The sequence below is a fragment of the Microtus oregoni genome, unplaced genomic scaffold (assembly GCF_018167655.1).
Source record: "Microtus oregoni isolate MIOR12 unplaced genomic scaffold, Mior012 000025F_ref0000491, whole genome shotgun sequence".
Classification (NCBI taxonomy): domain Eukaryota; kingdom Metazoa; phylum Chordata; class Mammalia; order Rodentia; family Cricetidae; genus Microtus; species Microtus oregoni.
This window is the reverse complement of record NW_024543084.1, coordinates 29,841,061-29,868,846: the sequence shown is the minus strand read 5'-3', so window position 1 is coordinate 29,868,846 and position 27,786 is coordinate 29,841,061. Positions and strand designations below refer to the sequence as shown.

The window sequence follows — 27,786 nt, the reverse complement described above, 5'->3', positions numbered from 1 at the left end:
CCCTGCTAATGCTCCCGTGGCCATCCTTCTGTTCTTTTACCTTTAGCGCTGCTCAAATGCTCATAACCACCCCCTCTAGTTTTATACTCCGCTCATAATATACTCCAAAGCTTCATCTTCCTCCCTCCTGAGAACATCTCTGGAAGTTTTCCAGGGACTCAAGGTCTGTATCCACACAATCTCCCACATCCAGCCTCAGCACCAGAAGAAAGACATCCCTCATAACCAGATCCCTCTCCTTTCTCTGGCCAGTCTCTCTTCTCCCTGAAACCAGTCACCGAATCCTCTGCATTCTGCCTCTGTGCCCGGACGCTTTCCATTTCTCTCCTTCCCCACCGACAATATTCATGTGAAAACTGTGTCTTTATACAAAGACAGAAAGAGCCTCTTACCTAGACCATCTCCATTCTCTTCACCTTCAACTCGTGTTCATTCACTACTACAAAATTATGAATCCAAACATTATGTCCACTCAGTATTGTTAGTATGTAACCCCAGTTCCTTCTGGTGACTCTGCTGCCCCTAGGACCTATGTGTCAGCAATAGGGTCAAACATCTTTCTTTCCCTGAGAATCTATTCTAAATTCCTACTCAGCTCTTTCCCTCTGTGCAAAATAATTCTTTACACACACACACACACACACACACACATACACACACACGGGGAGAGTCAGAGCAAAAGCGAGAGACTGCTCCCACACAGATCCCTAACCTAACTCCTAGGAAACTCAGCTCAAGAGCCCAGGACCAGCAACACTTTGTTTCCTAGAAATGTACATGCCAGCCTTCTATTCCCCTAGACCTCTGTATGCGGAACTCTTGTAGCTCTGAAAGGCACCATCCTGCTGCACATTACCAGAGCCCCTGACACTTACCTTTGGGTGAGCCTCCGCTTTCCTTGAATTTTGTCTATGGAGTTTCTCTACCATCACAAAGCCTGCTGCTTCTCCCTGGACACCCAGACTTACTCCTTATGTGACGATGTCATGCAGCCTTGCTTGAGACTCTCAGCCCCACCAAAAGTCTCCCAACTAACTCAACGGATTGTTTGTTTGTCTCCCTGGACTTGCTCAAAGCAGGCTTGGAGCAGTGTAGGGAGTTGTTATCACTGCTCACCAAATCACTGTCTAAGACAGTGTGCAGAAGTATATACTCAAGCTTTCCCACTCTTTAGTTTGTAGAATTTTCTTTGAAATGCTAGTTTCTCATTTCTAGGTGGGTCACTGTCTTAAGTGGGGTTTCTATTGCTGTGATAGAACAGTATGACCAAAAGCGAGTTGTGGAGAAAAGGGTTTATTTCCACTTATACTTCCAGGTAACAGTCCTCACTGAGGGAAGGAAGGACAGGAGCTCAAACAGGGAGGGAACTTAGAGGTAGGAGCTGATGCAAAGTATTACTGGCCTGCTCTTCATGGTTTGATAAGCCTGCTTTCTTGCAGAAACCAGGACAGTCTGGCACCACTCACAATGGGCTCAGTCCCCTCCCACTGGTTACCAATTAAGAAATAAGTGTGGTGGTTTCTCAGAAAATTGGAAATCAAGATCCAGCAATACTACTCTGAGGCATATACCCAAAGGATGCACGCTCATACCACAAGGACATTTGCTCAACTATGTTCATAACAGCATTATTTGTAATAGTCACAACCTGAAAACAAACCAAATGCCCCTCAATCGATAAAGAAAATGTGATACATTTACACAATGGAGTACTACTCAGTTTAAAAAGCAAGGATATCTTGAAATTTGAAGGCAAATGGATGGAACTAAAATAAAAAAAAAAACATCCTGAGTGAGGTAACCCAGACCCAGAAAGACAAACATAATATGTACTCACTCAGAGATAGATATTTGACGTAAAACAAAGGATAACCAGCCTACAGTCCACAACCCCAGAGAAGCCAGAAAACATACATGGATCCCCATGGGAAGGGGAAATAGATAAGATCTCCTGAGTTAATTGTGAACATGTGGGGGTGGGGGGAAAGGGAGTAGGAAGGGGAGAAAGAGAGTGGGGAGGAGAAGGTTGAGTTAGGGGAAGGTAGGAGATGGAGAGCAAGAAAAGATAGATTTTAATAGATGGAGCCATTAGGGGTTAGAGAGAAACCTGACACTAGGGAAATTCCCAGGAACCCACAAGGATGAGCCCTGCTAAGAATCTAAGCAATAGTGGTGGGTACCCTCAATTGTCATCATAGAACCTTCATCCAGTAGCTGATGGAAGCAGATGCGGAGATCCACAGCTAAGCACTGGGCAGAACTCTGGAGTCCAGCTGTAGAGAGGGAGGAGTGAGAATATGAGCAAAGGGATCGAGACCATGATGCGGATACCCACAGCAACATCTGGCCTGAGATAGTGGGACCTCACTGACTCCAGACTGACAGCTGGGGAACCTGCATAGGACTGAACTAGGCCCTCTGAATGTGATTGATAGCTGTGTGGTTTGGGTAGTTTGTGGGGCCACTGGCAGTAGAATCAGTTTTTATCCCTAGTGCGTGAACTGGCTCTTTGAAGTCCATTCCCCATGGAACGATACCTTATTCTACCTAGATACGGGGGTGGGGAAGGGGAGTGGTCCTGCCTCAAGTGATATGACAGACTTTGTTGACTCCCCATGGAAGGCTTCACCCTCTCTGAGGAGTGGATGGGGGGGGGATGAGGGAGTGGGATGTGAGGAGGGAGAGGGTACTGGTATTGATCTGTAAAATGAGAAAAGATTGTTTTAAAAAATAAATTTAAATTTAAAAAAAAAGGAAAAAGAAAGCTGGATCTTATGGAGGCATTTTCTCAATTGAGGCTCCTTCCTCTCAGATGACTCTAGCTTGTGTTAAAATGACATAAAACTGGCCAATACAACTGACCCTTTGCCAACTTGACACTTAAACATCATTTTTCAGTTAGAAATTTCCTTTCCTCGTGTATCCACAAGATGGCGCCTTAATATTAATAACATGTCATAAAACATACATAACATTAAAAGGCACAGTTCTTATAAATTCAAACACATCAAAAGTTCAGTTTCTTAAAAATATCCAATCTCTGTAAAAATCCAAACTCTCTTTAAAAAGTTCGAAGTCTTTCAGCTGTGGGCTCCTGTAAAAATCAAACTAACTCAAATGCTTTCTCCGAGAAGGAAGGACCAAGGCGCAGTCATGATCTCCAAAAGCCAACTCCACCAATGTAAATAAGTCAATGCCCGATGATCTGGGAGTCGCTCACAGTCTTCGGGGGACCTCTAAGGGCCATGAGTCACTTCTCCAGCACTGCCGTCTGCAGCACAACACAGCGACAATACTTTAGAAGGCAAAAACCCCTACAGAAGTCTGATTTCCCAATCGAGACCTTGGTGCTGGTGATGTAGCTCAGTTAGGAGAGTGAGTGCCTGCCTGGTAGCGACAGTGATGTTGGTCACCATTACCACGTAAACAGGGTGCGATGGCTGCATCCGTCATCTTGGCGAACAGGAAAGTGGCAGAGAGATCATAAGTTCAGTCATTTTTGGCTACAGAGCGAATTCAAGGCTAGGGTAGGCTATATGAGACTCTTTTTAAAAAAATTTTAAATTATAAGTATTTATTATTCATTTATGTATACACGCCTGGGTATGTGTGTGGGGTCATAGAACTGTTTGTCAGAGTTGATTCTCTCCTTCCGTCCTCTGAGTCTCAAGGATTGAACTCAGGTCATCAGGTTTTCCAGCTAGTACTTTTTTTTTTCTTTAAAGTTTAGTTGATAATCCAGATTTGACCTTCATGCGGAGATTAGATAGTGTTTGTATTATTTCTGCTTCCTATCAGAAACCACAATGAGATCATCTCTCTCTTTGGTATTATTTTATATTTGGTATCTTTGGTCGCTTCGGAAGCAGGTCTTTGTGGAGCAGAAGAGTCTGTGGCTCCCCACACAGCTGTGTACTTGTGGGACAGCCTTTCCCCCACATACGGCAGGGCAGCATGCACATCTGGCAGAGTCGTCTGAAGCCCCCCTACACACACACACTGTGGGGTGACACCATCAGGCTGAGCTCTTAGCATCTTCATCTTCCTCAGGCATTGTGATCACTGATCCTGAATTTACCTTTGAAGTTACTGGAGAAGGACGGTATAATTTAAAAAGCTAGGATATTTTAAATCCATCCAGAAAACCTCAAGAAATGTCTAAAGAGGAACAAATTGTCCTTTCCAACCAGAACAGATGCTGAGTCTAAAGCAGTGAATTTGCCTGTAGTGACAACAGGAGATAAACAGGCCCTTTGTGTAGTTGAAGATGCTGCTCTCTTAGAGTAGGTGTGTCTGGTGCCCCCCGCATGGCGCACCACCTCCCTGTCTCACATTAACAATCTAAATTATTGCTGCAGCTACCTCTTCCACTTGAGCAGCAATTGGTCCTCCTGCTTCTTCCTTTCATGTTCTACACAAATATTTCAGTATATTATTTTATTTTTTTAAAAAAAGACCTTTTTTTAAAAAAAACAAAAATAGTTTGTGCTATGAATTGAATGTTTCTTCTACAGGGATTTGTATTGTCTTTTAGAATACTGCTATGTTTTCAGGGCTGATCTTTTGGCACTGGGCAACCAAATACTGGCAGTCGCTCCTCTAGGTCAGGACCACGTCTTATTATTCAGAGAGCACTTGGCATTGGTGGAAGTTCAAAACAGTTCACTGCCCATAGCTGTAGCAGTAGCCATAGCCAAAGTGATAATGGTAGCCATAGCTGTAGCCATAACCAAAGTCATAACAGTAGCCATAGCTGTAGCCACAGCCATGGCCATAACTGTAGCTGACTTCTAGAGGTCAGCAAAGCCCTAATATGCCAGACACTGGCTAGCAGTTCCTGGCAGGCCAGGGTGCTAGCTCTGTCTCTTCTCTGGCAGTTGTGCTGAAGGAAATCATCTCTTCAAAGCACAGCTTCCTCATTTGGGAAACCAAGAAAGCTAGACTCTGTGCCTTCTAGAGGCTTTTTGATCTGACTCGCTTTCAGACACCATGAAGCAGGTTTTTGCATCGGGTTAATTGAGATGTGTTTATATAAGCATCGTGCTACACCATTCATAGTTTATTTACACTGAATTTTAAATTTTAATATTATTTAAGAACTTAGTTGGAATATTAAAAGAAATTAAGAAAAAAATATACACTGTCTTGTTTAATTTAAGAAGCTGCAAAGGGGAAAGCAGAGAGTATCAAGCCACGCACACTTCCCATGCATGTGATCAAAGCGCCAGCAGCCACATTCCAACTTAGCAGTGTGATATTTTGTCAAGACAAGCAGTGTCCCTGCAGCTTCTGGGCCCTCTCCTTCACTGCTGAGAGATTTAAAGGCTTTAAACATCCTAGGTGTTTCCATTCACGTGACACGATATCCAGAGCCCTAAGAAATACCATATTTAAAAGAAAGATATAGAGATAGACTACTGGTTTACAGACGAGAAAAAAAATGTTAACTTGCTTGATCTGCAGCCACATTACAAGCCCATCTGGGGCCTTCTGATTTCTCTGATTTGACTTAAAGAGAGAACAGATGTATTTAAGATATCCTAGTCTGTGTGCCAGAGAGGACAGAGAGCTGGCTCTGCCATCAAGGGAAATGCATTTTCTGAGAGACAGAATTCCTAGGGAAGAAGCGTGTCTGAAAGGCCCAGGGACTGTGGCCCAATTTATAAGCCACTGCCATTTGTTCGGAAGCTTGAAATAAGAACTCCCTAAAAAATTTAGTGCACACGGCTGCTCCTTCCTTCTGTGTAAAGACCTTTTCATTGATTTTTGGCGGTCTTTTTGAGGTGTCCCTCTGGTGAAAAGAATTAAAATAGCTAGGGATGCTGGGTACATATGGTGAGGCTGTATACAGTGGCCTCTGTGCCAATGCCATGGTTGGCAGTTAACTAGATTTCAGAACCCTGGATTCTGGAAGCATCTGGAAGTTGGAGCCTACAAGAAGTGAGAAATATCTGAGTGTGGGCACCACAGAAATCGCTGCTCTTACTGTTCAGCTTAGCCAGCCAGAGGCATGGAACCCTCAAGTCACTTGGACCACCATAGTGGCTATTCACACGCCACACTGTTTCTTCACTGAGCTAACACCAAGAACCCCATGGGGAGGCGTGACTTTCACCTCCATTTTTAAGCAATGGTCTCTATGACGTAAAAATCCACCCACACATGGTGACTTAGAACAGCGACCATTTATTTCACCTCATTCTGTGTTTTGATTAGGCATGTGTTCTGCCTGAGCCAGGTGGGCTGGTCTCTACCGTCAACCGCTGCACCTGGAGAGAGCCGGGCCCCCAACCAGCAGCTGCATAGTCAAGCATAGGTTCCTTTACCTGTCTGGCAAAGGAAGGAGATTAACTAGAACGGCAGGTGCAGTTAAACTGTGTAGGAGTTTGGATATTTTTCTAAATATTTGTGGTGTGTGTGTGTGTGTGTGTGTGTGCGCGCGCGCGCGCACGCGCGCACGCAAATGCGCGTGCCAGTACACTGGAGGGCAGAAAATGGAAAGTAGATGTAAGCACTCTACCAACATAAACTGAGATCATGTCCATTTAAATATTAACAGCTGAGCTACCTATCTCTCCAGCTTGGCTTTTGTTATTGTTCTAATCATCTAGCATGATCTAGCATGATCACCTGCCTTCCTAACTTGACAGTTGCATGGAATTCAAAAAGGAGCAAGATGGCTCAGCAAGTTAAGGCACTTGTGGTGAAGCCTGAGGGACCTAAGTTTGACCCGTGGGACCATAATGCCCACAGGACTTCTCCAAAGTCGTGACTCAGGAAGTCCGGATGGTGTCCAGCACCCCTCCCAATTTAGTATTCTCAGTCTTTCCATTTGCTCCAAAGCGAATTAATCGACATCAGTAGCATTTCTAGTGGAATTCTACATAGACAACGTGAAGTATTTTGAAAACGGCATTTGCCTTTTCAGACAGCAAAAACATTGCTTTTCTTTAGATGCCAAAACAAAAGGTTGACCTAGAATGCTATGGCGATAGAGATCATGCAGTTTCACAGAGAGTAGCAGGAAGTAATGCCACTAATTGAAGCATGAATTCTGTGTTTGTCAACCTCATGGCACAAACTGCATCCTTTTCTCACTGGAGTGGGCACTAATGAATCCGTAGTTTATAAAGAGAATGGGGACAGCCCATGCTGCAAACTGAACCTGTATTAGGACAGGGAACAGCTGGTTTCCAACATTACACAGATAGTAGAGGAGAGAAGAAGCTAAAGGGAGCTTCCTGGCTATGCACAAACTTTCTTGTGAGTTCTACTGGACCTTCCTAATCCACTGTAAAGATAAGCTTCCTATTTGATTACTAAAAGAAGCATAGAAATACATGTAGGTGAGCAAAGTCGGAAAGGGATTAAGGTGGCATCAACAGCAGTGGGGAGATGTTTCCTGCCAATAACTAAATCCGTTTAAGGTTAGAGAGTTGCCCCCCCCCCCAACACACACACAATTTTCCAAAGGAAAAGTTTCATTTTCAAACCAAAAGAGTTTACACACTTAAAGAAAATTTTTTCTTATAAAGATCCAGGGAAGTCATGTTAGGAAAACATTAGCTTTATAAATGACCAACAGGATAGAAAACACGAAAGCTTTTGCCAGGGTCCCAAAGTTTGCATTGTTCACAAGAGAAAGAAATTGTTATACCCAGAGCTCATTGACATCCTTGCAGCCTCGCTCTGTGATTGAATCAGTAGTATTGCTTCCTGCGAAGTCTGGACATACTGAAGATGCCCACTGTTTCAGAGTCTGGGGAGCCGCAAATTGACCCTATTCCCTTTGGCTGACCTTGCGCCACAACATACATGATTCAGAAAAGTATGTGTCATAGGGATCATAGTGGGGGACACCAAATGGAGACACGCCAGCTTAATAACATCTCCCGCTCTTTCTGTCTCACAGGTGTGCTGGAATGGCCGTTTTGGACAAAACTGGTTGTGGTGGCCATTGGCTTCACGGGAGGTCTCGTCTTCATGTATGTACAGTGTAAAGTCTACGTTCAGCTGTGGCGTAGGCTGAAGGCCTACAATCGTGTGATCTTTGTGCAGAATTGCCCAGACACTGCCAACAAACTGGAGAAGAACTTCTCATGTAATGTGAACACGGAAATCAAAGATGCCGTTGTTGTGCCTGTGCCACAGACAGGTTCAAATTCACTGCCACCTGCAGAGGGCGCCCCGCCTGAAGTCATACCGGTTTGACGGAACTGGAGGGGAACTCCGCCACGGAAGGATCTTTGCAACCCTTGCCACAACACTCAGAAATGCTTCTGCTTTGGTGGCTTCCTTGTCTTCTCCGTTCCCCTACTGACTTGTTTGTCCTGACTTGGAGCAAAAAGGAAATGAGGAGAAAATATCAAGTGAGCAAGAGTCCAAGAAGCAGAGCCTGCAGTGGGACCTGGAAAGGTGAAGGGCCTGAGGAAGTGAGTTCGTAAGGAACGCTTGGTACAAGGCTTCCAGCGATGAAAGATTGGACGGACATGTAATCCTCTTTCAATCAGTGCAGAGGGAATTCCAGAACAAACCTCAGATGCGGTATATGCTTCTTTAGAGAGTTCTGTCGTGTGAGCCTTCACCACTGGAAGTGACACACATCTGGTCCTAAGCCTGAAACTGTGTGCGTCGCCCCTGAGTCGTCGTCACCTCGGAGGCGAGCTTGGAGGACTTGAGGTTTTTTAAAACACTTTGACAGCTAATTTTTTCTGGCTATTGTGAAGTCTTGTTATTTTGACAGATGCATGTTTTTAAATGGATGCGACACACATTTGAAGATAGAAATGTTTGGAGTTTTGTTTAAATTTAAATCATGAAGAAAAGAGTTCCAGAGCATTGTGGAGCTTAGCTAGCGCCGGTTTCTGAAAGCAACTATCATGCCGTGTTTTATCTGGTCCTTCTCACACAGTGCTCAACAATAGACACACGAGTTGCAAGTGCAGATGTAAATGGAAATCTCCTAGTGTGCCCCATTAGGAAAAGTAAAAATAGGTCAATTAATTTTTATAATTTATTCAACATTATATATACAGGTTACTTTATGTCATCAGTGGAAAAGAATATTGAAATAGCTTTCATCTTTTTCTTGAACCAAGTCTTCAAAATCCAGCATGTATTTATGACACACTGCAATCTGAATGAAGTATGCTGGACAGGATCTAATTAAGGATATTGGACAGCAAAGCCTTCTCATTAAAAACTACACCTGTCTCGCTGAACAGCTGAACATTTCAAAACAACGGTTTAATCCATTATTTTGTTTTGCAGTTTCATTTAAATGTTAATTTACAAAGCATTAAACTCATCAAATTAAGTATTCCATCTTGAATTCAGTGAAGGTCCAACTTCCCAAAGGGGTGAAAAAACAAAAGTATGGGGAGTCAGTGCAATCTGTAGTGATGTTATAAAGTTAACTTCTGTGTGGCACCCATAAAGTAATCATGAGTGGGAAATAAAAATTAAGTATCTTATTACTAAACCAGATGTGTTAAGGTTTTTAAAACCATATGGAGGGTCAACGTGCCCGGCAAGTATCTTAACTAGGATCTCAGCCATGTTCACACCTGACAGCATTCTTACTCCGAAGTAGAAATATTCACGATTCTATGGTGATGAGCTGGTTTTCAGTTCAACAGTTGAGCACCGTGTTCTATACAGATTCACACAAACTGATTGGACATCAAGGTGAGCTAGGTAAAGAGTCACAGAAAGTTATCTGTCACAGATCACATTTTTTTAAAAGTGACTTTTTTAGTTAGCTGTCATTATTTATTGTCCTTAAAAGGCAGAGATGACCATTAAAACCAAAGCATGGGCATCATGTTGCACAAAGCTGGTACCACATCCATGCACTTTGTAATTATCAGTGTTTGCTTTTCTCGGATGATCAAAGGAAAAGGGGAAAAGAATCTTTCAATGAGAAGAGAGTATGATATTTGTAGTGATTGACACTGGGTCCAATTAGTCCCACCCTTAGAAATAAAGACATAGTAAACAATGTCAATTGTGTGTGTGATTGACATGTATATTCATGTACATATACAAGAGAAATGTTAAGATATCCAGTCAGGAATCAGAAGCTTAAAAACTCTTCTTTCCTAAAACTTGTGGGAGGGACAAGCATTAAGTATTTAGGGAGAATATTATGAACATGATTAAACTGGACGAGACCTCCGGGGCAAATAAGGATTCGCAAGACATAAAGACATAAAAACTTTGTATTAAGTAACTGAATAATTTCCATTTTAAAGATTGAAGATAAAAATGAACAACAAAGAATGAATGGGTTAATCATAACTTCGGACAATATTTAGTTTTCCTATTTCTCCTCTAGTTTATTTTGGTAGGTACACAACTAATCCCAGCATTCGGGAGGTTTGTTATCCTTTGCTATATAGAGTCCCAAATAGAGGCCAGCCTAGGGTATGAGACCTTTTCCCAAAAACAAAATATAACAACAAGCTTTAAAATTACACAAATAAAGCCAGTATTGAGACCATCTTTGCACATCTGAGTGGTAACGGGGTTTTCACTTAATAACAACAAAAACATTTGGCTTTGGTGACCTGACTTAGAGCTCATGGAGAGACCTGCTTTCCAGAATGACACCATCGTGAGGTGTGTTTACCTGCTCTCATGTACAAAATAAATGAGCTGAAACCTAAAACTGGATTGCTGAGCTAGGTTAAAATCGGATTTTTACAAACACAAAGTGAAGCTGGGGTATTATAAGTGGTATAAACCACAGACATTGAAAATGTTTCTGTCAAGAGTTGACATTTCCATTTGTTACAATTAAATATTCAATTGAGAAGGAATTAAAACACTTAAAAGTGGAGCTCAGAGTTGGGAACGATGGATCACTGGTTAGGGCACTCTCTGCTCTGATAGCCGGTCCAGGTGAGTTCCCAAGTACCCACACAACAGTTCACAAACCATACTTGCTCCAGGGTGCCAAACATCTTCTTCTGGGCTCTGAAGGTACCCTCCCCCTGACCACAAGGACAGATACACACATAATTACAAAGAACAAATCTAAAGTGATAACTCCCCCAAGCAGGAGTTAAATATAAAATAACAAAACCCTACAAAAATAAAGAAAATGATAACTTTGAGTCCCAATAACCCAGAATACTGCACGGCAGAGTCTTTCTCAGAATATCCCAGGATCAAAACCCCACTCAGAGCTGCCACTACAAGTAATGTTGTCTACAAGAACCCTTGTACTTAAGCTTTTCCTCTGTGGAAAGGACCTTGGGTACCCTTTAAACACTTATTCTTCTGCTGAAATGAGGTCATTGCCACATTGACATTATGAAAATCACAATGGTCGGGGTGGGAAGTAGCAAGGTCATTTACGCCACCTGTCAGATATAGCTTACCTGGCCTTGCCAATGAAAATGTTGGGGCAATATTAAGTGGGGAACCTAAAGCTTACCACTGTAATTGTTACAGTCCTGTCCTTCCATCAGCTCAATGGTGCTATTTCACACAACGATACAATGAAAGGAAGTGTTGTCATTTGGGGCTGCAGCCGCAAGTCTCCCACACCTGAAGAAACCCACGCTGAAACCAGAGATAACGCTCAAAGGAGGAAGTATTTTAACTGTGCAATTTTTGAGACTGGGCATTTGTACTTCTTTAGTTTTATCTAATTGTCTTTCATTAACGATTTACTGTTTGTGAGTAATGTGTGCTTACGACAAACTAAGGGAACTGTCTGTGAACTTTGCATATTAAACAAATGCTCCGAATCTTGGCTATAGCTCCTCTACTTCCTGCCTGTGTAATGGGATTCCTAGAGTTGTATTGAGAGCATTCCAAACCCTTGAATTCTTAAGATTTCATAATGGTCTGAGTCTTTAAATAGAATTTGAACATACCTATGTCAAATCTATAGTTATTAATCTCGTGTTATTACTGGCAACTTGGGGGCCCCAGTTAGGATGTCACGTTACTGAGAAAACTGTGGAGCCCTTTAGGGGCACTTAGTCTTATCAATAAAATAACAGAGAACAGACAGAGGGAAGCTCCAAACAATTTTATTAGACTTTAATCAACAACAGGGTGGACAAAATGGAAATCGCAACAGCTACCGGAAGGGAGGACGAGACATTGCAGATGCAATCTGAGTAAAGATAGCATGTTTAACAACAGCTGTTAGCTACATTTTGAACAAGCAGTCACTCAGACATGACGAAGGCTCCAGAGTAAAAGTGAGAGCCCAAAGGGTAAGGGAAAGCATGCCCAAGGTCAGGACCGTTCTGGAGGAAGACAGAAAAGAAAGAAATCACAGCTTTTTCTGAGAGGTGTGCAAACTAACAGAGCTTCATGGCAGCTCAATATTAACTGTACCTGGGCATGGCTTCCTAGCAAAGAAAAGTACATTATCTCATTAAAGAGATAATTATTCCTCCTCTCTTTCGCATGAACTAAAGTGAACTGGCCTTCCTAAGGGGTAGCCCCTTAGCCAGGTGATGGACCAGCACAATCAGACTAACTCTGATGTTTTGGGTAGCGTGGATTATTAGGTCTCCAAACAGGCCTGGAGTAGACAGCATTCTTTTGACAAAGAAATACCAGCCTTCAAAATAGATAAGAATAAATATACATTAGCCAAAGGAAATAATACATAAACTTCCAAAACCCATTATGAAAGCGTCTGAGGAGTAATACATTATGAACAAGACTGCATCTCACAGCACACAGCTGCTCAGTTCCCATGGTGCTCGGCTGTCAGACTGGACAGCAACAGCTCCTCACTGAGCAGCCTGGGGCTGTTTGCACAGACTTATGGCTGCTAAAGCCCAAGTTTCTAGCTCCATCAAAGAAAAGGGCTTCAGGACAAGTCAACACAGTTGGCCTCATTAAAAAGCAAATGGTGCTTCCTGACAGAGCAGGGCACACCCACCCAAGAGTATGGTGTCTGCTTTCCTGGGGTCACCTCAGTGTGTTAAAATGAGCATGTCTACATACGCACACTCGTATTCCTGCAGCTTCCCCAGTGACACTATCTACATAGTTACTTAATATATATAATGCTTAAGGAGTAGACTAATAGGAAGAGAGTTCTGTCTTGTGGAATTACACGAGAGATTTACCACATGATTCAGGTCTCAGGGAAAACAATATGGAGTATGGTCTGCTTGCCTGTAAGATGAAAATGATACTACATCCATTACAGCAAATACAGCAGGGCTTTTTAACAGAGATCCAACAGTTGAACATTCAGCAAACTAGTGTTTATGCATTTAGAAACGCTGAAAAAGTAATGAAATAATAATCTTAAAGTTAAGAAAAGGACTTACTGGAAACTGTAAAACCACCAAGCAGAACTGCTAGTACCACAACTTACGAATGTGCACAGAGCCACAACCTTTTGACTGGTGTTCTGTAACAGCGACCTGCTGCCTGGAACAGGCACAAAAGAGCCATCTGTGTCACTCAGCTGTTCTCTGAAAGATCGATTAGTTACTTTTGTGCTCTGTGATCTAAATTCCTAGCAGGAAAACAATTAAGGAAAAGTGTACTGTGACTCAGTTCCAGGACTTCAGTTTGCCACGGCTTAAGGACACAACTTGTCCCATGGTGGGAAACTGAACTGGACCCATGTAGTAAGGAGAGGGCCACCTGTTGGTTCCCGGCCACTTAGCTCCAAAATAATCACACAGAAACTGTATTAATTAAATCACCACTTGGCCCATTAGCTCTAGCTTCTTATTGGCTAACCCTTACATCTTAATTCAATCATTTTCTATTAATCTGAGTATCGCCACGTGGCTGTGAATTACTGGCTAAAGTTCACAGTATCTGTCTCCGGTGGCTCCATGACTTCTGACTCCAACCCTTCTTTCTCCAGCATACAGCCCAGCTTTCCCAGCCTAGTTCTGTTCTTCCCTGCCATAGGCTCAAAGCAGTTCTTTATTTATTAACCAATAAAGCAACATAGAAGGACCTCCCATACCAAACCCAGGCAGGTTATAGCCTCCAAAGAGCTGCCCCTCCCTATGGACACCCAAGCCCCATCTCATAAATACTCCACAACCGTGAGAACAGCCCCAGAAGGTGCAGTCTGCATGTCCCAAGCGTGAGCTTGTGGGGAACATAAAGAATTCAAACCACAACATTCTGACTTTGGCCTCAAGTCTCTGGGTATCCCAAAATGCATTTAGTTAAACACCATTGTCATCTAAAGTCTCCATGGACCTTGAATAGTTCCAACATTTTTCAAAAGTCCAAATTGTCTTCTGAGAACCAATCCAAATTTGGAGTGGTTCTCTAGAAAATCACAGAACAAGTTACCTCCAATGCACAATGGCACACAGTAAAAATGCCACCCAAGAACAAAGCCCATCAGTGCAATCCTGTGCTGTGTCCGGCCGAGGGCAGCTGGTGGCAGTGGGGTTGAGAACACTGACCCTTCAGACTCTCACACACGGACCACTGAGCCAGACTGATCACTCTGTTCCTGTCTACTGTCTCTACACCCTCCCATTCCCCAGCACTGACACTAGAAACCTGCCACACAGCCCTGCTAAGGAAAGAGACTCAGGCCCTCTATAGCACTTCACTGACCAAGCTGTCTTCTTAACCCCATTTTTCCAATTTTCCCTTCAGCAAAATTCAGGTTAAATGGCCTTTGAAGGTCAATGCTGTTTTGGATGTAGATTAACATATCCCATTTATGTGCCAGAAAACTGTCTCCCCCGCTCCCCACCAGAACGGTGATGTTCAGAGCTGGCAGGACTTCAGGAGGTAGGGCTGGCTCATCTCCCTGCCGCACACCCTGTCTCGCTTTCTATCAATGACGCTGTGGCTATGACGTGATGCAGACAGAGAAGCTTCTCCACAACTACACTGTTACTATTTAGTCTCATCTGCGTTCTCAATCCCAAGTATTTAGCTATAATGAAAAGTAGATTAACATAATCTCTGTATTTTAAAAGCAATTTAAAAAAAACTTTTATTCCTAAAAATCATAAACCTATTTTGAAACTGCAAATAACTTATTTGAGAATGAGTTAAGCAGCAAATACATATAAATAATCACTAAAAATTTATTTGTGCACACACACACATGCTATGGTGTGCATGCGGATTTAGAAGAAAACTTACAGCACCTGTTCTTTCAACCATGGATTCTGGGACTCAAACTCTGGCAGTCAGGCTTGGCAGCATGGCCCCTGCTGAGCCATCTCAGCAGTCCCACCCCCATGATTATGCAGCATAACCAATGAGCAGGATGGGAGGATCTCAAGGGATTTCACAAAGAGCAGGCAGGCACCGGGATCATTTCTTCATCCGACTCACTTGCTTCACTTGTTGGTTCCAATTTCCCATCTTCAGAGTCTCCAGGGTCCCCAGTTAGATCTAATTCCCCTAAATCTTTGTCTATATTTAAAATGGGTTTCTGTTTGCGCTTCTTAGGAACTGCATCATTAGCACAAAGTTTCCTCATTTTGATGTTTGGCAATTTCTTCAGATCAAAATCCCATTCCCTAGGAAAAGGAAAAAAAAAAAGAGTATAGCATTGAGGGCAGTGATAGCACAGCAGGGCAGCCAGGTTCGGAACTCTGCCTGCAGAAGGAGGAACTCACATCCATGGATTTCACATGTGTGTGAAATAGCACTAAGCTGGGGGGTGGGGCAACAGCCCAGGCCCAGGACTTGCTACTACTGCTGTGCTGGTGCTGCCTGCACAGAACCCTACACTCTAAACTTCACATATGCACACACACATCGTAGGCTCTGAGCTTCCCTTCTTCTCCCTACCCTAAAAAGTCTCAAGACCCTCAGCAGTTAGAATTACGTCAGTGAAGGTAGCTTCTCTCGCTCTGCAGCTGGCCCGCCTGCAGAGAAGCCTAGGAATGCTAACACACTAAGCTCATCTCCTCTCCCTGGCTGTGGAAGAGGCACAATACACTGCCTCAGAAACACAGAGCACAGTGGATTTAAATTTATCTAATTTCAATTCTAAAAAATTCACTCCCTAACATGTTTGTTTGTTTGTTTTTTGAGTATGGAGTTTATTTGAGATAAAGGGAATGGGAAGGGAAGAAAGAAGAGAATGGAAGAGAGACACAGAGAGAGATAAGAAGAGACAGAAAAAGTCCTACCTGCCTCTTCAGAGGAACAGAAGGAAAAACGCTCCCTAACATGCTTTAGTAAAGACCACAATTACTAATAAAAAACATTTTCTAATAAGCAGAATCTGTGCTTGAGAAGCAGAAATCTGTTTTTCCAGCTCAGCAGTCTCCATGGTTACCAGGGCAGAATCAGAGAGCCATGGACTAAAGGTTCTCAGTGACAAGACTCTTGCCCTGGCGTCAGTTTTATTCCTCTGTTCTTGCTATTTAGCTTCAAGAAATAAAAATTTGCACTGGGAGAAGAGACATCTCTGCTGTCCTACTGTTCTGGGAAAGAGAAGGCGCGTCTCCAGCAGCAGCTGCACGCTCACTCGAGCACAGCTACAGGGGGAACGCCTACAGAACGCTCTCCACTTTGGTTTTTACTAACATCTACACCCGGGGGAGTTCATGCCTTATGTATTTCACATGAAACTTCAAAGGATCTCAAAAACTCACCGAAAAGTCTGCAGATTATTAGTGTCTAAAATATCTGGGATCTCTGAAAAAGAATATAATAGCCATTAGACATTTTCTTTCTAAATTGCTTGCTGTATTTTCACTTGTTATTGCACATACAACACAGTACCTGATGTTAACAAGACGAAAACCTTTGTAAATATATGTGTAAACGTGACTGTGTACAACATGGACGTGCAGGTGCCTGCAGAGTCCAGAGGCGTGGGAACCTTTAAAGCTGGAGGTGCAGGCACTTGTGAGCCACCTGAACTAGTGGTTAGTACTGCTGAGCTGTCTCCCCACCCCTCAAAAAAAAACACCTTCAAAGCGCTGCTACAGTCAACACAAATACCAGGCTTGGGAAGAACAGAGTTCAGTGTCGGGAAGCCAGCAGAGCTGTTACATAGGGTGCATCTGTCGGCACAGCAAACGTGGGGGTTTATAATGTAGTGCTATAGAAGACAAGTTATTAAACACACACCTCATGTCACATTGGTTGAATTTACCGGATTTCAAAGATTATTTAACATTAATAAAATAGCATCATTCAAAATTATGAAAAGTTTAAAAAGAATTACAATCATTGGAACCTCAAACAAGTTCAATACAATTTAAGTTACCCTGTAACTAACATGGGAGCTCAGTTAAGAGACTGACTTTGAGTCTCAGACAGCGACTTTTAAGGAGAACTGGAATTTTTAAAATCTGCAACGTAAGATGGCTTTGAGGAGGAAGGCTTGTTTAAAGCAATATGTTTGGGTGTCAAGTTGGCAAAGGTGGAACTGTGGTCCTTAGTCCCAATTGTTAATTACATGAGATCCAGAATCACCTGGGAGAAGGGCCTAGGGATGCCCATCGGCAGCACCTTAAGCAGGAGAAGGGCCTAGGAATGCCCAAGGGCAGGGCAGCACCTTGAGCAGAAGGGCCTAGGGATACCCACGGGCAGGGCAGCACCTTGAGCAGAAGGGCCTAGGGATACCCATGGGCAGGGCAGCACCTTGAGCAGGCTCACTGAAGAGTGCCGAGCAGCACCACTTCCTGGGCTGGATTCCAGACTGAATGAAAAGGGAGCACAAAGCACCAGCATCCATGGTGGATCCGGAGTCATACAGCATCACAGCTGAATCTTCATCACTACAACAGGCTTATGCTGTGAGCCAAAATAAGCCTCCCCCTTCCATTGCTTTTGCCAGGGTATTTTGTCTTAGCGACAGGAAAAGACACCCACATGACATCTTATATTCACAGGAAGTAAGTGTATGAACATCACAGGAGTAGCGGAAGCGCGATGCCACTCTTGTACGGTGTCAGGGATTTTTGAGCCAGAGAAATATGTCCTCTTTTTAGTTTATATTTTTTGAGACAGTGGCTCTCTATGTAGCTCAAGCTGTTCTAGAACTATGTAGACCAGGAAGGCCAGGAACTCAAAGAGAGCCAGCTGCCTCTGCCTCCAAGGGCTGAGATTAAGGCTGTGTGTCACCAGGCCTGGTTTATTTTTTAAGTAATTCATTTTACAACCAGGCTGTAGTTTCCCTGCCCTCCTTCCCTCCTCATCACTCCCCCTCCCATCTATTTTATTTTTATTTTGAGGAAAACGAGGATGTTCACTTTTCCAGTGGGTTCCAGGGATCAAGTGTGAATGTGCCTAGTTCTGAAAAATAGGTTTTCCTTTTTTTAATTTATTCTAAGTTAAGAAACACATTTTAGCAGTGAAGGGGAAGTCTACATACTGCAGTTTCTAGTATTTTCCAGAGTTCTTTAGGATCTTATATGTTCATGCTCTTCATATTAAAACTTGATATTTTAACAAAGACAATATACGTTAACACCAAAGCCCACAGGGCCAGGCAAGAAACACAAACGAAGACAGTGGCAAGACAACTGTCAAACTCGGCCGAGCTCTGCGAGGGACAGAATACTTCTCTGCGGGAGACTCTGCTGCTGCTCATCTGCTTTCCTAAGCCACACAGATGTAGGCTTCAGCCAAAATCATTTTTTGGGGGATTTTATTATTTTTTTCTATGATATTTATTGAGCTCTACATTTTTCTCTGCTCCCCTCCCTGCCTCTCCCCTTTCCCCTTCAATCCTCCCCCAAGGTCCTCATGCTCCCAATTTACTCAGGAGATCTTGTCTTTTTATACTTTCTACTTCCCATGTAGATTAGATCTATGTAATTCTCTTAGTGTTGTCTAAATTCTCTGGGATTGTGGTTTGTACACTGGCTTTCTTTGCTTTATGTTTAAAAACCACCTATGAGTGAGTACATGTGATAATTGTCTTTCTGTGTCTGGGTTACCTCACTCAAAATAATGTTTTCTAGTTCCATTTATTTTCCTGCAAAATTCAAGCTGTCGTTATTTTTTCTGCTGTGTAGTACTCCACTGTGTAAATGTACCACATTTTTCTTATCCATTCTTTGGTCGAGGGGCATTTAGGTTGTTTCCAGGTTCTGGCTATGACAAACAAAGCTGCTATAAACATGGTTGAGCACATGTCCTTGTGGCACAATTGAGCAATACCCAAAATGGTATTACTAGGTCTTGAGGAAGGTTGTTTCCTAATTTTCTGAGAAATCGCCACACTGACATCCAAAGGGGCTGTACCAGCTTGCATCCCCACCAGCAATGCAGAAATGTTCCCTTTCCCCACAATCTCTCCAGCATAAGTTGTCACAAAATCATTATTTTAAAAAAATAGTGACAGTATTATCTGTATTGCCCTTGGAATGGGCACCAATCAGTCTAAGGTCATCAGCTCAGCCTACTGAGCTGGCCAGCGATCGTCAGTGTTGTCAACTGGTAGTGCGCTGTACTTATGCTTAGGAAGGAGTTATGTGGGCCAGAGGCTAACAAAGACAATGCCTTAATGTGGCTTGGAGAGCGAGAGTTGTCCTGGTGGGAAGAAGGGACAGCTGTCTGGAGATGGGAGAAGACAGGCAGGGTGTGTGCTAGGAAGAAGCAGCTCTCACAGATGACAGACATCAACTGTCATAGCTGTCCCTGTCACAAGGAAATAAAGCCAGAAGAGACTCAAGATAAATCAATAGAGTGAACCTCTGGAGTCCATCATAAATCAGATTCTATTTTCAAAAGGCAAAATGAGTCAGAGAGTACCCACCAAAGCCATAGCCGTCATACTGCTGCCGCTCCCGCTCCATCGTCTGCTTGATGACCGTCTCCCGGGAGTGGTGACGCCGGCCCTGTCTGTCCTTGATGCTGTTATGCAGCTCAATCTGCTCCAGCTCACTGCTGAATCGACTCAAATACCTGAAAAATATGAAAATGATGAGCTACAAGGTCTATATTAATTCATTTTAGTGTAGTGCCCAAGTGTTCCTGTCCTTTGAATATTAGCATAATCAAATTCCTCAGCTCCTCAGCCTTTCTGATCACATTCATGAATAATCCAACCATTTCTTCAGTGAAAAAAATCACAGCAGGCTGTCTGCTGAACTGAGGACCCTCACACTGAATCACCGACTGGATTTCTTCCTCAGACCTCAGCATCTCACCCCATCACAGACATTAGCATCATGCCTGCTCCATCGTCTGAGCTCAGGACACCTCAGGACACAGTGTGACATTCCACGTGAGATTTAGAGGCATCCACCCTCTGTGCGTCGTTCCCTATTGTACACCTCAGTTCTACCTACCAATGTTGCTGCATTCTAGCTCTCCACTAGGCTACGGCTAACTACGCAGAGGACGGCAGTACTGTGCCCGGACGTCCCACCAGCCTCTTAAGAGTCCTCAGCACCACCACTGCCCCTTCTCAGCCGTCCTCATTCTACGGCTGTGACCTGAAGTATATGCATGACGACCACACAAGTTTCTTGCAAAGTCCTCCCAGAGCTCCCTATGTCCTCAGATAAGGTCTGAACTCAGAGGGTCACTAACGCTGTTAAAAGCCAGCTGTCCCTGTAGCACCGGTTACACTAACCTTGAGCTTGCTGTGCCAGTCACAGGAAACGCTGGTGGGCCCCTCCACCCATCAGCTTCCGGCCCTACCTCTGAGGCCTTCTGGACACCATTCTCTCAGTGCAGACGCTTTCATGCTACCTCACCTCAACCTAACACCCAGGGCAGTGCAGACAATGCTTTCCCAGGAAGCCTCCCTAGTCCTAGGAAGCTAAGAGGGCGTCAGGCTGGACACAAACTCAAGTCTTCCTGTTAAAAAGCCCATCTAGTCACATCCAAATCCAGAGCACAGCTATCTCCTGAGAACCAGGCTGGGATTCTCTTTTCTGACCCTTTGTTCACAATATGCCCCATGTTTACCTTTCAATTAATTCACAGGCATCCTTCTTTGAATATCTTGTTTTTTTTGTATCCAGATGATCATGAAACCACCGAAGTTTGTCACCTATAAGTAAGTACCAAACAAATTTAGTGCCACAAACTTCATGTAGACACAGGCTTTCCTCACAATCATCCACATTAAAGCATTAAAAGCCAAGGCATTGGGGCTGGAGAGATGGCTCAGAGGTTAAGAGCATTGCCTGCTCTTCCAAAGGTCCTGAGTTCAATTCCCAGCAACCACATGGTGGCTCACAACCATCTGTAAAGGGGTCTAGTGCCCTCTTCTGGCCTGCAGGCATATACTCAGACAGAATATTGTATACATAATAAATAAATAAATATTTAAAAAAAAAAAAAAACCAAGGCATTACTATCTCATTTCTAACTAGAAAGATCTGTGTAGCTGAGTCAATGAAACCCATTTGTCAGAAATGAAACTGCAACAATTTAAAGAAAGAGACAAGGATGGAAGTGGTGTTTTCTCCAATACTCTTCTTTCCTTTTAAACAATCTGTTTTTATTTCAGTTATGAGAGAGTGTGTGTGTGTGTGTGTGTGTGTGTTTAGGTACATGAGTGCAGCGTCCAGATGCCAGAAGAGGGTGTTGGTTCCATGGAGCAGGATCAGTAGGTAGTTGTAAGCCTCCCTGTGTGGATTCTGGGAACTTAACTCTGCAAGAGCAATATGCCTACCCTCTTAACTATCAAGTCATCTCTCCAGGCCCACACATTTCCTGTCTAACATCAGGGAACAGAAGAAAGATGGATTCATAGAATAGGAAATTCCAAGCTCTTTTAAAGCAAAACACGTAACTTATGTAAAGTATTTTAAAATTTGATCAAGGATAAAAATAGTATTTGCTAAAGGGGGAGAGGAAAAAGGACGAACATGTATGCACCCTACTAACCATGAACCGGCTGCTCCACAAGATGTAAGCTATTGCTGTAGCTCGGGTCTACACTCTTCCCAGAGGCCGTATCTTAAACACGTGTGCTCTAGCACCTGGTGCTACCGGGCGATGACAAGACCTCTGAGAGGTGAAGCCCAGTGGGCACTCTCACATCACTGAGATGCCAGGATGAGGTAAGCAGTTTGTTCTACTAGCACACGCCCCCTCCTCTGCCACGCCTTCTGCACTGCTATCAGTCCCTCCACCACCATATGCCAAAGAAAACCTTTTCCTCTTTAGAAACCAACTCTCTTAGGGATGAGCTGCAGCAAGCTAACACAGCCATACCCTTCATAACCTCGGTTGTTGGAAGAGGGGGTTAAACGTGAGCTAGGATGTGGACGTGAACAGGACTGAAGCTTCTGCCAGGCTGAGCTGCATGGAGTACTAGCAATTTATTCTGAAAGTCAAGTGCTTTGCTCCAGTTCATTTGTGTTCTTTTAGTTAAGTCAGCTTTTTTAAAAATCGGATAAAATTAATAGCGAAATTGGTTTAGAACAAAATTTTACTCTATTGTATGTAGTCAGAATTTCAAGCACCCAAACCCACTTACCAATAAGGTTGAGACGTAAGGCCCTCTCATTCTTCAATCTTGAACCAAAAGGTGCATATAAATTAGAAAATTTCCAAAGCAGGGGCTTAGAAATCTGTCAAAAATATTGGAAAGAAAAACTTCCCAGAGAACTTTGATATTTTTTATATGTAATAAAAAAAAGTCAATTTTAACAACAAAGAAACATGGAATGGAATGATTATCTTTTAAATCGCTGGAATAAGATGTCACTAGAACGCTGCTTCAGCCTGCTAGTGACTACAGAAAGCCTAGAAGACCAGTACTGCTCAGGCCAACAAAGGTCTAACTGGGCTATACTATGCCGGCAGCAGCATCTGGAGAGCACCTGGAAATACCAAGTCCACTCCCGCAGCCGATCTTCAGAGCGGGAAATCCTGGAGCAGAAAACACTGCTCTAATATGAGCATCTCGGGTCAAATTAAGTTTGAGAAATACACATATGGGCAATAGTAAAAATTATACTCTGTAGATGTAGTAAATCATATTTAAAAGAATAACAAAAATGCTAAGTGATAAACACCTGAAATTTGAACACTACTATTTTAAAACAGTAATGCCACCATACATCTTTATGTAGAAAAGAGACATACCCCGCAATAAAGAAAATTAGACTATGTCATCACAGTTTCTCCTAGGAAACGTCTAACCAAATCACTGTAAACCAGCCCAGCTTCACTAAAAGAGGCTTTGTCTTAGGTAAGGTATTAAAATGCAATAAAAGTGGACAAGTTTCCTCCAGCCACTCTCTGGACACCGCTTACACTCACTGGATCAGCAAGGCTAGGCCAAAGCAACAGAAACGGCTTCTATTTGATCTTTCCCCTCAGTCTCAGACCCTCTCTCCCTGTAACTGTGTAAGCAAATTAAAAAATTTCCAGAACAAGGTTCTTTAAATCTGTTAAAAAGATTAAAAACACCTTGATTCTCTTTAGTATGTTTTTCCTTTTAGTATCCGTGGCAGATTTCTCTCCAAACCCTGCCCAACTCTGAGACAATAGGCCAGCTACAAGGCTGACCAGGGCCGCGGCTACATTCTCTCTCCCATCTACAGCACTCATTCGGTGATCTAGTCTCCTAGTCCCAATCCACCCGACCCACAAATACTGACTGCTCCCTAACCTGTGACCCTCTAGCCAACCTCTGAATACCAGACGCAAGGATCTACCCACACCGTCACTGTTTCCTGTGTTATGTCAACACCACAGCACGACAGAAATGCCTTCGGCCGCAGCGTCCTCCCTCTGCCTCTCAACTCTGCTCAAATGTTAACTAAGCTCTTGGGGACTCTTCCATGACTCCTATGATATAGAAAATATAACCTCTCCCTCTTTATCCTTCAACCTGTGTTAATTCTCACTATCCTCACCGTGAGCTGCTACTGAAACTTACATTTTAGGTCTGCTCTGTGAGACCGTTACCTCAGAACAAGAGCACGGGAAAAGCAGGGGTGGAAACTGAGGAACACGCCTGACATGCAGATGCATGGAGGAGCTTTCCCTAGTGCACAATACTAACAGGTCTGGACACTTACCTTTCCTTCCTGTCTTGCTTGTGAGACTCTCTTGTAATCTGGGCTGCTTTCCTACTGTACGGATGGATGACTTTTTTTTCTCGACCTACAATTTTTCCTTTCAGTCCTTTAGGCTAAAAGATAAAACACATGTAGTCAAATATATTACTTGAGTCCAGTCACAAAATGATCTTCAGGAAATATAAAGAACCAGAGACATCACACTAGGCCTCAGGAGCTAAACCAAACATCTGAGAGATTCAGACAGTCTTCGCTCCCCCATGGTCATCACAGAAGTGATCTATTCAGAAATTTCCAACGCAATCAGGCCACACAGGGAGCGTGGCTGGAAATGCTGGCTATAGTTAGGGCATTTCTAATGTTGAAGAACATAGAATTTTAACAGGTATTTCACTGTGGCATATGCAAGAGAATGGGACAATGGTGCATGCAAAATCAGAGCTGACCAAACCTGGCTGGTTCAAACCAAGAAGTTAGGAACAAAAACAAAAAAACCATTTCAAAGCCAGCACACACACAGCAAGGAAAAGTATTTCTCCCACTCAAGCCTTACCAGGAGGGGCAGTCAGAATCCAGTCCTCAAAGACATTATACATTGAAAGTGAGTTTTTCAATTGTGCAGTCCTGTATTTTGGCCTACCCTATTACTTGAGTCAGGTTTGACTTTGTATAACAAGAACCCAAAATAAGAACTAAATAGTTCACTCTCCTGGTTCAGTTAAGGAGTCTCCCTGACCTTGTAAGACCACAACTTCCAGAGAGTCTTTGAAGGTTAAAAGCCTGCTCTCCTCTCCAGCCGTATGAAAACGAAAAACTCAGGGAAGCCACCTCCACCCTGTGGTCTACAGACCAAACTTTAGTGCTGCAGAAAAGAAATATATATATATATATATATATGTATATATAAAATTTGTAATCTCGGGGGGGGGGGGCGGGGGGGAGACCACTACCGACAAAAAAAAAAAAAAAACACCCTCTATTAGGGAGCAGGTGTTGGTCTCTTCAATATTCACCCTCTAAAAGTCAGAGAGCTCTTGAATTTTTCAAACACGGTCAGTTACCTTCATTCAACCCTCATGATCAGGCACAGGATGCTTTGTGGGCACATCTGTTAGACCTTTTTACAAAGAAGGCACACAGCCTCTCATCTATAGTGCTAATCTAGTGTAAGATTCCTTCCATTATGTAACGAGATCAGCCCCAATCTGCAGCACTGATGCTAATCCCTTCCCGACCCTCTTCTCCAGCATCACATCCCTCACCCTCCACACAGCTCTCCTTCCCCATCCTACTGAAGCTCATGCCAACCCAGAACCTGTCCCTTCTGGTCATCGGTCTATAACCTTCCCCTTTCCTTCTCCTTTGAGAAAACACAGCTCAAAATAATCATCAAAACAACTCTCCAAGTGATTAAAATGTCCATCAATTCCTCATTCACACATGCATTCATTCTTCTGACAATTCTCTGAACACTTTTCCATAAATCTGAACAGAGACAACATGTACAAGGCCAAAATCCAAGGTATAACTGGAAGTTGGTTATATACAAAAAATAACTTTAAAACCATAAAAACACAGCACACATATCCTTTTGTGTCGTTCTATATATCTGGAGGAAGAAGGGGCAAATGAGAAAAGGGATTAAAAATTTTTCAAGGAAACATAAATCAAGCAAAAACTTTTGCAAAATGTGGTAGGCTATTTTAACGTAGGGTATTTTAACTGGGAGTAGGATGTTTCTAGTGACTTGATTGATTTTTAAGTATGTTTGGTGTGTGTGTGTGTGTGTGTGTGTGTGTTGTGTTGTGCATGCACAGAGGCCAGAGGAGGGCATCGGGCATCCCCTTCTATTGCTCTCCTCTATTTCTTTGAGGTGGTTCTCTCCCCGAGCAGGATTTTATGCTTTTGGGCTAGCCTGGCAGCCACAGAGACCCAGCGAGACTCCTGTTTCTGACCGCAGAGCAGTCGGGCTATGGCTATGCACCTGTGTGTTTCATGGGTTGTAGGATCTGAACACAGGTTCTCATAGTTGCACAGCAAACAAACTCCTAACCACTGAGCCATTTCTCCAGCCCCATAACGACTCACTTTTGTACATATCCACTCCAAGAGTTGGGCAGGGTTTGGAGAGAAATCTGCCACAAATACTAAAAGAAAAAATACTGCAAAGAAATCAAGGTGTGTATAATTTTTTTTTTAACAGTTTTCAAGTTATCAAAGGGCTCACTTCCATTTCTGTCACTCCCTGTTCACACTGGGATAACTACACACGTTTTCTTTTAAAGCCTTAGAATTTCCAGTGTAAGAGGAGCATGGAATTATGTAACGGCTTTACAGCTTTCAAAGATTTTAAGTTAAAGAAACAAAACCACCAAGATTTAATGCAAAGAACAAAATCTCCTGAACTTATATTCTGATTCAATTGAATCGACACAGTATCAATTATAAGAATAACATTCGGATTCTGTGAATGAACCCCTTATACTCAAGTATACACATAAATGCTTTATGAACACTCTTAAGTAACTACTTTGTTTGAAAATACTAACAAAACAACATCGTTGCCCAGAAGGAATGGGGCAAGAGCAAAAGTCAGAACGGGACACCGAAGGGCTGTGCACCGATACACCCTGTGGGGGCCTGTGCCCAGCACAAGGAGGATATGTATCTGCCCAGGGGCAGAGGTGGGTGGACCCAGAAATGTGATATTAGTGAAGATGCAAAGGTGGAGGGCTTCCTCTTGGGGAAGGAGACACGAGAAAGCGGACCACGCTACAAGGCGAGGCAGGAAAGCACGGGAACGCTCCGATCAAAGGGCGAGGTGGGGAAGGACAGGTTCACTCCAATCCCGGGGCAGACACTCAAGGAGAGGTGGGGAAGCGAGGAAGCTCTAGGATCCCGGGACAGACACCCAAGCGCGGGAGCGCTCCAATCCCGCGACAGACACCCACGGCCAGCACCGCCCAGGCAGCCGCTCCGCGTCCCGGCCTCTCCCGGGTCCGAGTTTACCATTCCCGTCCACCCAACCAGAGCCTCCCGCGACAACCCAGCGACCGCGCCGCCCACCATGGCGATGTCCTGGCCACCGAGGCCCCGCGGCGTCCAGACACAACCACCTCACGGACTCCGGCCGCTGCACCTCCAACTTCAGCCCTGTGCAAACACACGTGGGACTGGGGGAAGCGCCTGGGAACGGACCGGAAGGGGAGGGGCCAGTGCGTTCTCTAAAACGTCCCCGGAAATGCAGACTTGGTTTTTTCCTTCCGCCGTGGATTTACAGTCGTTACACTGGCCCAGAAATGGCAGTCGTGCCCGAGGATGCTCGTATTTCCCTCTTCTCGTGTTTTTGTCTGGAAGGCCGTGCTGAGCATCTGTCAGGAGGCAGCTCTCCAGAGGCGAGCGCCTTGTCTGGAGAAAACATCACGGGACCTGAATGCCCCCTAGAGGTCTTAATGATGCCATGAGCTGAGTTCCAGAGTTGTGGAAGATCAGCCTTCGTTTTTCCAATAGTAGAAGAAAGATAAAAGGAGACTTGTAACAGCAGACTCGAATGAAATCTATAGGGTTATTAAGGAATAATTTGAAATTCATATTCTGAAGAGCTAATAACGTGTCTGACACACCAAAGTTAAACTCTGAAGATATAAATATAATTAAACATGTTTATTACAAGCAATGACATTGAAGCGGAAATTAAAAGTCTCCCCAAAAGAAAGACCCAGGATCAGAGGGACTCATGACTGAATTCTACCAAACTTTAAAAAAAAGTCCTAATACAAACACTTCTGGATTTTTTTCTCAAAATAGAAAATGAAGGAGTACCAAATTCATTTTATGAAGCCAGTAT

The 27,786-nt window shown here is 43.5% G+C and overlaps 2 protein-coding genes across 8 annotated transcripts in view; one reads left to right on the top strand and one right to left on the bottom strand.

Moving 5' to 3' along the window:
• The window catches only part of Marchf1 (membrane associated ring-CH-type finger 1), an 803,748-nt gene extending 791,905 nt beyond the window's left edge, over positions 1-11,843 (top strand). For all 7 annotated transcript variants that reach the window (XM_041674955.1, XM_041674953.1, XM_041674949.1 and 4 more), the window contains one exon: positions 7,913-11,843. In XM_041674955.1, coding sequence (XP_041530889.1) covers positions 7,913-8,211 — 299 coding nt within the window. In that variant the 3' untranslated portion in view covers positions 8,212-11,843. The remainder of the gene's footprint in view (positions 1-7,912) is intronic.
• A 3,196-nt stretch (positions 11,844-15,039) lies between these two features.
• Tma16 (translation machinery associated 16 homolog) lies at positions 15,040-27,130 on the bottom strand. Its single transcript, XM_041675236.1, has 7 exons — positions 27,006-27,130; positions 23,940-24,052; positions 22,388-22,425; positions 20,866-20,950; positions 19,706-19,854; positions 16,587-16,629; positions 15,040-15,500 (listed from the first exon to the last, which is right to left on the bottom strand). Exons 1-7 carry the CDS (start codon positions 27,006-27,008, stop codon positions 15,266-15,268), a joined length of 666 nt encoding a protein of 221 aa, XP_041531170.1. The 5' UTR covers positions 27,009-27,130; the 3' UTR covers positions 15,040-15,265.
• Positions 27,131-27,786: the final 656 nt, after the last annotated feature.

Coding starts and splice junctions, on each gene's coding strand:
- Tma16 (XM_041675236.1), bottom strand. Junction 20,951..22,387: donor CTTACGTCTCAACCTTATTG/GTAAGTGGGTTT, acceptor ACTTACTTATAG/GTGACAAACTTCGGTGGTTT. Junction 19,855..20,865: donor GCCTGTGAATTAATTGAAAG/GTAAACATGGGG, acceptor CATATTTTTCAG/GTATTTGAGTCGATTCAGCA.